The sequence below is a fragment of the Strix aluco genome, chromosome Z, assembly GCF_031877795.1.
Source record: "Strix aluco isolate bStrAlu1 chromosome Z, bStrAlu1.hap1, whole genome shotgun sequence".
Lineage (NCBI taxonomy): Eukaryota > Metazoa > Chordata > Aves > Strigiformes > Strigidae > Strix > Strix aluco.
Genome location: NC_133971.1, coordinates 6,450,771 through 6,463,309, shown reverse-complemented (window position 1 = coordinate 6,463,309; position 12,539 = coordinate 6,450,771). Strand labels below are relative to the sequence as shown.

Genomic DNA, 12,539 nt, shown 5'->3' with positions numbered 1-12,539 from the left:
ATTTTAAATCTACCAAATGTTTTGGTTTTGTGCTGCAGTCAGTCATTACAGCCTCTTTTTAAGATGCTCATTTGACCTGCATTTAAATGGAGGAGAACTATATAATGTTATTAATGACAGGTATATTTTTAGTTCAGTATGTCGTAGGCAGTAAGGAGGGCCTCTTGGACAAAGTGGGTTTTTGTCTCATTTTTAGCAGGGGGGTCAGCAGTTACTTCAGAGCCTCGTTATGGTTGGCTCTGGGCTAAAACTCTTGGACAGCTTCAAACCTGCAGTAATTGTTGATATAAATGACAAAGTGCAGGATTTTCCTTTTTTCAGTGGCTCTCCTGGCAGTTGCGCACAAAAAGAGTAAGTTACACCCCACGCAATCAACATGCATCATGTTGATAATATATAATTATGTTAGCGTGACTCCCAAAGAACATGTATTATACCAACCAACATTTAGCACCCTACCATACTTTTCTTCCACAGTAAAACATCTGCCCATTAGCAAGAGAATTTCACCAGCTCTTTGCTACTCAGTTTTCAGTCTCTGTACTAAGGTGACTTCTGAAAGCCCAGCACACACAATATACCCACAAAATTGAACTATACAGTGTGTGAACCATGATGAAAGTTACTACTCTAAGAAGAGTTGGTACAGAGCAGATAAAAGTCAATAGAGTTCTATCCACTGGCTTCAATTTGCTTTTAAAGAGTTAATAAAAGAGATATCTTTTCTGAATAATTATTATTTTGAAAAGACTCAGAGGCAGTATCTGGACTCAGTCGTGAGTAGACATTGCCATCTAGTGGGAGTTTTTTGCCATACTTAGCAGTTTCTGCTTTCATGGAAAAATTGTCATGCTATGGTATCGTTTCAAAAAAAAAGTCAAAGAGCTAGTCATCTGCTCCACCACACGATTAGCTCTCTCCTAAAGATAGGATTGATAGTTCTTTGATGTTTCAGCTTCATCAGCTAGCCTTTTTTACTTGTTTCATTTGTATTCCTTGGATTTCTTCCCCAAATTATTTATTTTTGCATAGATCTTACTGCTTATTCAATCTGCAATCAGTGCTTGTGGATATTCATGGATATACATGAGTGTATGTTATGCAGAGTCCTTTTTTTTGCAAGCTGTTGCATAGGAAATCAAAGAGTTTTTCAATACATTCCACTGCTCTGTTACCAAAAAACCCTTTCAAGTGAAATCTTTTGCAAAGGTTCTTAGCAAAGCTCCTTCTGGGAGTTTGTCTTGCTCACAGTGTGAGTCTGCAATGGGGAGTGTTGGGTGCCTGCCTGATGCAAATCCTGCCAGTTTCCTAAATCCCATGCAAATAAAGCTTAGATTAAGGGCTTGAGGGAAGCCATTCAACTATGATCTAAAAAATATCAGGATCATGACATGTGATTTATGTGTGTACTTGTAGATAAGTTTAAATACAGCAGTTGTCTTCAAATTGACTAGAGTTTCTCCCAGCAAAGATTTACCAACACACTTATCTTGGTCCCTCCTTAAGCGTGTTATTTTAGCGTGTGTCTGAATTGTGGATGTGATCTACCTGACAGAGTTTGGGGCACCACCTATGTCTTTAAAGAAAGGTATATGCTTAAGCACTCACTGAATGGAGTTTTTAAGCTCATGAATGCTTTTGGTGAGTTCGGTCAGACTGCTCCCATTCATAAAATTAAACAGAAAAATCCTTTGCAGGACTGGGGTGAAATTAAGTGAAACTGAGCCTATGCTATATGGTCGTTTCTTGTCTTTCCCAATGTATAAATGCATTTTAATATTAGGTGAACTTAATGGAAGTATTTCAGACATTGCCAAATCTTCACAGTAATCTGTTGATTTTTTTTCTATCAAAAGGAAATGTGATCCCTTTCAAACTTCCCATGAGTGTCTCATATAACAGAATCAGTGCTGTATAACAACATGAGTCACAAATGAGGGTTTTCTGAACTGATCCATATACTCATTGTAACCTTGGGCTGATCTTGTAGTTCAACCAACCTATAAAACTGGGTAATTGCCAGGACTTACTGAAAGTGAGGTGTAATTTTTAGTTAAGCTATCCAATTATAACAGAACCTCCACAGCAAGGGACTTGTTCAGGGGCTTTCCTGATAAAGATTTCTAAGAATCTGCTAGTGTGGAAAAAGTGCATTCCTGTTCTTAACAGTTATGGGGGGAAAAAAATGATAATGACCAGTAAGCTTTGCAGTGATGGTTTCAGCTTTTTTAGTGATAAATACCAGGCAGAACATGTTGCTTCACTTTAAGATGAAATGGCACAGAGAATATCAGTCAGCCAGTCCCTGTTTCTTTCATTGTTTTTATTTGCCTCGTTAGTCTTTCATTAAGAAGCAATCAGATAGGGAAGCAGCCAGAATGAAAGAAAATAAAAATCACATTGGAAATTACAAGTGCCAAAAAGTGCCAAGACAGATTTGTACTTTAAGCTTATTTAAACATGCTGAAAACATATTTCCTTTTCCCAGAAGGAAAAGCATTAACCCTGTGAATCTAAATAGATGTATTTCAAGTAAATTATTTCCTAGCTTTAGTTATGTACAAAAGATTATTGGCCTTTACACAATGAGATCAAGCAGTACAGTTTTGTTTGCATGAGCATTTTATTTTCTTGTGCTTCATTAAGCACACTCCTTGTTGGCTATTTTGGACTGCAAAATCCAAGAGATTGATCTCAGCCACTTGGTGTGCCTTTTGGAGATAACGGAATGGCTGAAATTTCCAAACGAGTGTCACAAAGCTGAGATACTGCTTACTTGTGGATTCACCTTGGCAGTGCAAACTGAAGAGCTGAATGGGTTACTCATTAATAAGGAAGCGAGTACCTCAAATAAGGCTGTTTATCTGAAAATTTAAATAACAAATCTCCCACACGGTAGAATCTTGTTCATGACGGGAAAGCTATGCTCATTCAGTTTAATTAGCAGCCTTCTGAATGAGAAAAAGTAGTCACTAGCTAATAAAGTTAGATTCTTTACAGCTCTTGCTATAATCCTGGCTTTCTTAGATTTAATTTATGTGAAAAGTCAGCCTGTCACCCAACTGGCAGATTATGGCTGGGAGTTAATTCTAAGCCATATAAGGAAATCATCCCCAAAAATGTGGAACTTAATAAAATCTTTTCATGGGCTTTTGTAACCAAGCTCCTCCTGTGAGGCAAGAGAATACAGTCACTGTTTGACAGACTGGGAATCAGCCAGCCAAGTGCATTGTCTAATGCCACGTATAGCCTGAAGAACTGAACCCTGTCTCAGATGCAGCTCTAACCCATGGACCATCCTCCCTCTTTCTGCAGGAAGATTTTCAGTGCTCTTTAGCAGAGAAAGCTAGAACAAGTAAATCCAACGTGTCAGTGCAGGCTTTGGTTTCAACAGAAAAACCTGTACAAGAAAGATTAATTAATTATTATGGTATAATTACAGGCATAAAGAGCATAATAGCAGCTCCAGTTTTCAGCCTGAAATGAAGTCAAGACAGATGAGTCGTGAGGCTCCCGAAGGACCAAATGGATGTACAGGAACCAAAATCCTATCCCAAAGGCTAGGTCCTGCAGTTATCTGATTAAATAGAAACCCCATTTTTTTGATTAAAAAAACCCAAGTGTCTTGCCTTCATGCATGTTAAGAGCTTTGCAGAGAGGCTGCTGCCTGAGCCTGAGGTGTGTGCTGCCAGCCTTCACTCCGCTGCATCCCCAGCTTCAGTCTCCACAGCCACCTCAGCAAAGCATGCTTTACGGCTGGGGGATAAAAGTGTAGTGGGCCAAACCTCCTCTGAAGTACATTTCGAGTCATGTACATAATTAAGATTATATGTCCTAAAATTTATAGTCTGGAAGTGTTTTACATTTTAATCCAGGGGAAAACTTCACACGTGTTATGGTAATGTTGCTTAAAAACCAGGGTAGTAATAATTTTTAGGTCCCTCTGTGCCATCACCCAGTGTAAGCATTTCTGATGAGGACTAAAAGGGTTGTAGCAGCTTTTCTTCCCTGTATTAACTTAGCATTTGAACCTATTTAGGTTTTCAGAAACATAAGTCATCTCTTACGAAAGATGCAGCTAAGAGTATTGCTGAAGGTGTTGACCAAAGCTTGGTTGTTGGCAAAAGGATGTCTTTGAGCTTTATCAATTCAAACACAGTGTTCCTTAGTGAGGTTTCATTGGTCTGCTGAGACAATAACAGTTTACATGAAGACATAACCTAGCAGCAGGGTGGCTGGAATGACGCCAGGAGTTTTTGGCTCGTCTGTGAATATGGCTGATCTTTTTTGGATGTGATCTTAAAAAACAAACAAACCTGAATGATACATGTTGCCAAGGAATGAGGTTAACCTTTTTTTTTTTTTTTTTTTTTTGTACAGTATCTTTTTCTAAAAGACAGTGATGCATTGAAATACAAGGATCTTAAATGACATAGCCACTTCAAAAAGGGCATCATGTTCAGAATATTTTGAACACTGTTTCCCAACAGAATAATAATGACCTGAGTATCTTAGATGCTTACTGCACTTCTTGCAAGGGTAGGGGAGGCTTAGCATGCTTGGTATGAGAGACTGTAAGGGATACCTTTGGAAATAAGCAGTACAAATCAGTATGTGACTTACAGGCTTTGGTTTTTCCCATTAATTTTTTGCTGATGTAAGTTTACTGGAGATAGTGCAGTCACCCCTGATTTACACTACTGTAACTGAAAACCAGAATCACGCTCATGGTCATGCAAAAACGTAATCCATAAGAGGAAAGCAAAATATTAGTTTATTTGTCTAGCAGCTTATTCCACTCAAACTGTGAGAATCTTTTTGTATCATTATCCCATTATCAGTGGCTAAATAAGGAATTGAAAAACTACAGAAGAGCTGGGTGGAGACCTAAGAAAGCAATTCAGCAGTCTGGAACTTCCTCTGCTAAGCAATTCTGGCACTAAACTCATGCAAAATCAGAGTTATTCAGCCAAAATAAATCCGTGCAATGATGATATCAGATGTGAGGTAACAGCAAGTCACGCTGGAGGATATCAAACATTCTTGAATAAACCACAGGGCCCAGATATAATCCTTTGCCATTACGCTGCAGCCCTGCCAGCAAAGCAAACACAAATTTTGGAGTCATTATGGTAAGGCAAGTAAGAACATATGTAGTCTATGTGCTTAGGGTGGGAGCTGGCAAGCTGCTGAGCACCTTCAGCTCACACGCCCCCAATAGCCATTAAATATCGTTCATTCCCACACTCTGATCCCTATGGAAGCAAACAACTCTCTAGTATCATTTCCACAAGAAACAGCTGCAAAGCTTGTTGAAGTCTTTCCTTTGCCATCAGGATGCTATCGATCAAACTTTTCTACCACTAACCTGTCTGTTTCCTTTAATTTTTCTGTGTCCATATGTCTGGGCATATTCTTGAAAGCGACTGGACTGCCTCAGTTTAAGAAGTTGCTGCCCATCACCTGAGCAGTGTAACCAACCATGCACACACTTATGCAGACTTACGTTAGCAAATCTTACTTTTCATTTGGGTTATGTAGTAAGACATTTAGAGGAGAAAATGAGAGGTGATCACTTCCTTCTGTTTACCCCTCCTCCACCATACTCAGGCAGGCTTCCCTGCAGCATGAGTGAAACGTGCACCAATTTTCCTTCAATGCCTTCGACTTTGTGGTGCTCCTGAAGGTGCATCACAGCTGCCCATGTAGAGGAGATGGAGCAGGTGTTTGGGGCAACACCATTGGCAAGCCTAACCCTTCAATGTGTCTGTGTGCTCAGCTATTTCTGGTTTAGCAGGCAGTAGCCTTCTGTGTTGTGGTAGCTTGACCTTTTCTGATCAGACTCCTGCATCCTTAACCCGCTCTGCTGTAAAAAGGTCTTTGGCGCAGTGGCTGTTCCAAAATACCCTTTTGGAAAAAGGGTCTTGGACCACTTTTAAGTTACATTAATACACACCATGCCTGGGCATATTCCTTCCTCCAGTTTTCCTACCTGCTGGCTCAGGAGATATGCAGAGAGCTTGCTTTTCTTTTTTGCACAGGGTGTTGCAGGAAGCCCCCACACCACAGATCCAATTTGACTCATATGTGTGATATTTGGCTACTGTGCTTGCAAAACTCATACTCTGATTTATAAGCTAATGTGAAATGCTGAATTCTGGACTTAAGTAAATGAGTTAGTGTATATTGTAGTTTAGGACTATTAAACACTGAAATGTAGAGATGGAATTAAATTAGTTTCACATAAAAAGGGGAATGTTTTATTGGAGGTAATAAATTCAGTGCAGAACAAATTTATTTAGACCATGATTGTTAAATTGCTTGGATAATTAAAACCTGTGATGGTTAAGATGACACATTGTAGGAAAAGGTTAAGTATTTAACTCAGTTTTTTCATAGTTTGATTCATTGTAAGGTAAATATTACTTGTGTGGGGTATGTTAACTTTACTTCTAAAATGTGTTCGCCCAGGCAGTAAATAGTGGTAATTTCATAAAGTTAAGAAAATAGAAAGCTAAACTCTTATGACATTTATATGGGCCAGCTCTAGACAGAAAGATGTAATCACTGAGGAAAATATAAGCACTGTAGAAACTCTGTCATTTTGACCATACAAGGGGCTAGCTGCCTGGTTAATGTCTGGCATTTATGTGAATTCCAGTTCTTTCAGATATCTATTTTTATCCTTCATTAAATTCTTCTTGGAGTGACACAACAGAAATCCCAAAGAAAATGACTAAGTATAGTTTCCCAAATCTTCTCTCACTTTCTTTGATATAACATTATGCAAATCCCAAATTACGGTGCTTCATTTGGGATCAAGATGAAACAAGACATGGGATAAAGATTATCCCACCTCTGCTAACTGCAAGGACAGTAGGCTATATGTCCCTTATCAAGGACTAGTGTGTAGATTTTTAATTGGTGCGATGGTCCCTTTGTTTCTATTTTTCCAGCTTATTGATTGAAAAAACAGGCTCAATCCTCCCTAATTTTCATCCAAAAATTACATTGTGCAATGATGAGCTTACCCCTGCTTGAAAGAGCACATTCTACAGAGGAATAAATGCAGGTGTAGCCCATGCACGGAGCTGTGCACAACCTGGCAGCAGCCAGCATCCGCAGCTCTTGGTAGGCACGTATCTTTAGGCAGATACAGAGCTGAAAGCTGCAGAGCTGTGTAGCTAAATAAGTGCAGACACGCATGTAGCCAGCTTGGACCCCAAAGAACAGAGCCTGCCCAAATCAATATGCCAGATGTGTGTCCCAGTAAAGATTTGTATTCAGGGTAATTGAAGGTTCTATTTTTTTTTTTTTTTTTTGGTCACATATCGACAATCAGATTTCTACTTCTAAACCTAGCGTGCCAGTTTCTGGTTTTATTCATATGTATTCATAGATATCTAGAGTTAGTTTTTCTACAGAGGGCAGAATTTGGATCGTCATTTCTAAAGCTGAAAGGCTGCTGTATATGCTCAGTCTGCCACCTAGGCCTCATTAATGGAAATATCAATCTGCAATGATCTGGGGGCACATTCTGACAACTTTACTTATTTTGCACCTAATTCTGCACATCATCCCATTGAATGACTTTATTAAATTAGGTCAGAGAATAAATAATTTGAGTCTGAGAAGCTAGCCTGTAATTTGCCATTTAGTAGATGTGGACTAACAAGGGTTATGGGCCATTTACTGCATTTCCCGCCATTCCACTTCATGTCTGTCTATGTAGGAAAGAGTGTGTTTCAACACAGTTAGGATCAGATTTTGCTTGCACTGAATTGTGTCACTTTGTTTTGTTCTTCTGACATCAGTTTACAGTACGTGAGAAGTTAGATCAGAATATTTTTTTCCCACTGAGATAATCTGTTAATAGAGTGGGAGGATATTATAAATCTAGCTTTGTTTAGTTCATGCTTAACAGCCTGAATCAAACAATTGCGATTGCTCTTCAGCAAAGGTAATATTATGTGTTCTTCTGTAAAATGGAATGTAAACATACTCCGGCACTGGAAATAATGGTTTTGCTCCTCTTTTCTGCAGCAATATGAGAACTGGCGACCAAACCAGCCAGACAGCTTCTTTTCTGCTGGAGAAGACTGTGTTGTTATAATATGGCATGAGAATGGGCAGTGGAATGATGTGCCATGCAATTATCACCTTACTTATACCTGCAAGAAAGGAACAGGTACAAACTTTCCAGTAACAACAGCATAATTCTCTAAGCCCCAGATTTATAAAGTTAAAATGACAAATTCTAGCTGATTTTTGGTGACCAGTACAGTGAGCCTTCAACTGAGTTAGCCTCACAAAATCATCCTTTGTCTGTATCCACATATTACACCTCTACTTAATCTGTTCTTGAGTCAGGCACAAACGTTTACGCAGTTGAAACTCTTGGTTAAAACCAGGCAAATTTCTTAGGTACAGATCTCAGCAAAAGAGGCATTCAGTTACCTGGCAGGCCTGCTTCACTTGCATACCATGCAAATATTACCAGCTCTTTTTTCCTGGGATGGCATCACCTTGAAGTATGTGGGCAGCACAATATTAGTAGTAGGCAGTCGGAGCAGGCAGCCTAACCACTGGTATGTAGTTAGCTTTTCAGCTTCAGCTGAGCATACTTTTCATCCACCAAGTAATGCTGACCTTTGTCTTACTCTTTTCCAAAACCACCTAGTTTAATGGCACCGCTGCAATCTGGAAAGCACGTTTGGTTTATACACTGTTGGAGCTGATACTTACAGGAAACCTGTTACCAGGAGCTGTATAGCAATATTTTAGGTATTGCCTCTGCCTCTTCAGACTGGGAAAGTAAAGAAGCAGACAAAATCTCGTGTGTGCTCCATCGTTCCCAATTACCATTTACAATTTTTCGTTAACATGTTCTCTGGGCCGTGATGAATCTATCAGTTTTAAGTGCTTTTAAATAGTCTATTGTTGAGGAAGACCTGAAAAGTATTGAAAATGAGACTTTTTTCTTAAATGCTTGTAATAACTTCACTGGTTTTCAGGTTTTGCAGCTTTCCAGTAAAAATCACTTCTTTCTGTGAGTATGACAACCTTTTTGGCTCAAATTTACATCAGAAATTTAAACCAAAAAGGTGACACTAACAATACTACCTGCTGTTTTCCAATTTTAATCATTATTGTATTTGGTCTACAAGACAGGAGAACTACAGAAAAGATTGATCTCCCTGTCCTTATTTGGATGTGTCTCTTGGGAGTCTAACTGAGGTCCCTTGACATCATCCCTTAGCCAGGGTCGAGATGACAGTACCATATTCAGAAGTGCATTTACAAACTGATGTTTTGGGTTATGTTCTCTCTTCCTTTCAGTTGCTTGTGGTCAGCCTCCTGTTGTGGAAAATGCAAAGACCTTTGGGAAGATGAAACCTCGTTATGAGATCAACTCCCTTATTAGATATCACTGCAAAGATGGTTTCATCCAGCGTCATATTCCAACCATCCGGTGTCAAGGGAATGGAAGATGGGATATGCCTAAAATTACTTGCATGAATCGTGAGTTCTTTGAAAGCAAAACAGTGTTGGATCAGAAACAATAAACTAGTTTAAAATTAATAAGGAATCAGCATATATGTTGAGAAGTGAAAATCTGGTATGACAATTTATAACAGCAATACTTCTTACTCCATCTGTAGGAAAAAGGCAGGCCTCCAAAACTAATGAAAATGTTCCTCTTCTGTTTTGTACAGAAGCCACTAAGATTCTTTTAAAGTAAACAACACTCTTACAAAGCCCCTGAAATCAACAGGTTCTTAATAACACTAACAATTCTTTCTGCAGCAGTGGTTTAACTGTGTGTAAGAGATGCTTCTGTCTATAACACGGTAATAGTAGCAGTTAATCATTTGTTAACTCTCTGATTAATCAAGAATAAAGGGAACTGTAATGTGAAGTGTAGCCAGCTCATTCATAGTTAAATAATTTTAAATTAATTTCCTTTTTTTCCTCCTTCTTATTGCAGCGTCCACATACCAAAGGACTTACTCTAAGAAATACTACTATAAACATTCTTCATCAGGAAAGGGAACGTCATTAAATTCATCAAAACACTATCATCGCTGGATCAGAACATGGCAGGACTCAAGGCGCTGAGAGCTAAATGGTGAATGGGGATTTCCACCATTTCAGCCAAAGTCATAACTTTCTGTGCCTTTTCTATCACTTATAGGAGTATTATCAAATTGTTTTGAAACTATGGACTGCGGTATTCACAATGCATTTTGCAAAAATATGGTGTTTATCAGAAAATTTAAAAAAAAAAAAAAAAAAAAGAAGTGCTTATGGGGATAAAAGGAAACCATTTCCAGCCTATAAAGATTATTAGTTTTCTATATGCCATCGGTGTGGACCATTTTATGATATATACCAGCCTTCTGCAATATTTAAACAGCTCAATTTTAGCACCAATGAAAATGTAAATAAGATGATTTTAATGTTGTTTAATTGTGTGTTGTTTTTAAAATCCTGTATATAAAATGAAAAGTCACACTAATTTCAGGCATATTTATGGTTAGAACGGCCTCAGAGGTCTTCAGTCATTTATGACGTTGTTTTTATGTTGTTTACCTAGGCTGGAAATGGTTGAAATAACTTCACTGACTGAAATTTGCTATTATCAGGTGAAGATAAACACACAAGTTACATGACTTTTTTTTTTTTTTTTTTTTTTTAATGGGAACTCTGGCCAATTCCCATCCAAGGTACAGTTTGTGTCCATGTGATGCAAAGTTTAGACAGAGCACATAAAAGTGGCATGAAACATGAACTAGGGACTGCAATGTGGAACTTTTTTTCTGCTCTCCATTCCAGCTTCACCATTCATGAGAAAGGACTGCATGGAGGAGTTGAGTATGACGAGGAGGGCCTGTAAAAATCCAAGTGCTAATACATTAACTTTATCAACCAGGGCCACTTTTTTTGAAAAGCAAACAAAAAGAAGAAAAAAAAAGAAAAAAAAATTACTTTCACAACATTAACCACAAGGTCTATATTACAGGTCTCTGCATTCTAAAATGGAGATAGACCTGGTGTTTGGGGGATTTTTTTTGTAAAAAACAAACAAAAATCAAAAAAGTAAATAATTTTGTATATATAACCATTTTTTAATCTTTTTATAAAGTAATGAATGTTTGTGTATGAATGCTGCAGCTGTGAAGCGTACATAAATAAATGAAGTAAGCCATACTGATTTAATTTATTGGATGTTATTTTACCCATGCAAAGAAGATTAAAAGAGCTCGCCAGTGCAGTATTAGCCCCTGAGCTCCACTTTTGGAACCATCTTTCAGTTCAACTGCTATTTCCCTGGAGAACAAAATTCCTGCTAAACAGGATCATTTGTTTGCAGTTAGATGGGTGAGAACTGTGTAACTTACAGAAGAATCAGAATCTTGGCTTTCTAGAAAGAAGTGTGTGCACAAAGAGATTATAGGTTGTAGTTGGTGCAGTGTGTACGTAGGAGTTTTCTATTATGATTTCTTACCCTGGTCAGCTCGGTGACTGACCTGGATGTGTATAGTAAGTGTAGAAGGTAATGTTTGAAATGACCTCTCCACAGAAAGGACTGTTATTTCTGCAAAGTGCCTTGCACACCTTTGGGCACAGAGGAAAAAAAAAAAAAATAACCACAACAGAAAAAACCCACCACAAAAAACCCCAGTGAAAATAAAGTACATTAAGTTCCCTATGATATACCTTTTAAAACAACATTACAAATAAAAACACAGATGGGAGGTTTACGCCTTTGTGTTAGTGTGGGGATATGATGCTAAAAGTTGAAAGGGAAAGGAAAAGAATTGAAACCCAGTCAACATGTAAGAGTTTGTACTAGGCAGAGCTGCCCATGAAGTTACCTTGCCATAGCTCCTCCGGAACAGTAATTAGAGTTCCAGACAACTTCTCTTAAGAAATTTGCAGTGACTGCTCCATCAAGAGTACCCATTCTTCCTGCGTTCAACGTGGCAGTGCGTCACTGTGTTGGCTGGTTCAATCCCCACCCCTCGCCCCCAAACAATGCACATAATACTTTTCTCTATTTATATTATTATCTTGTATAGTGTATAATGTGAATGTCTGTTTTTTTGTGAATGAAAGTCTAAAATCTTTGTAACTTTTATATCTGCTTCTGTTTCACCAAAGAAACAAGGTTTTGCTATACTGTGACTTGTCTTGTTATTGCATGTCTTCCTGTTTAAATCTATGCAATGTGATTTTTTTCATATGAATACAACTAGACTGTCAGGTACTTCACAGTTATCACGGGCTTAGTCAAGTGCCCACTGGAGTCAAAGAGAATCAGCTGGCTGAACTTTAGTAGGTGCTGGATTTGACTTTATATGAGCAGCTTTAGGGGATATTTTAAGATATACATTGTATGTTTTGAAGTAGATTATTGCTTGTATAAGTCAAGGCTCTGTTCATAAATATACAGTATTCTACACATCACTTCCTTGTACCAGAAACATACAGGTTGGACAAAATATTTTAACACTTTGCAAACTTTCTCACCATAT

At 38.2% G+C, this 12,539-nt stretch overlaps 1 protein-coding gene across 4 annotated transcripts in view; it reads left to right on the top strand.

Moving 5' to 3' along the window:
• The window catches only part of VCAN (versican), a 116,646-nt gene extending 104,465 nt beyond the window's left edge, over positions 1–12,181 (top strand). For all 4 annotated transcript variants that reach the window (XM_074812159.1, XM_074812158.1, XM_074812160.1 and 1 more), the window contains 3 exons: positions 8,044–8,188; positions 9,340–9,522; positions 9,989–12,181. In XM_074812159.1, the coding sequence (XP_074668260.1) occupies positions 8,044–8,188; positions 9,340–9,522; positions 9,989–10,119 (459 nt within the window). In that variant the 3' untranslated portion in view covers positions 10,120–12,181. The remainder of the gene's footprint in view (positions 1–8,043; positions 8,189–9,339; positions 9,523–9,988) is intronic.
• Positions 12,182–12,539: the final 358 nt, after the last annotated feature.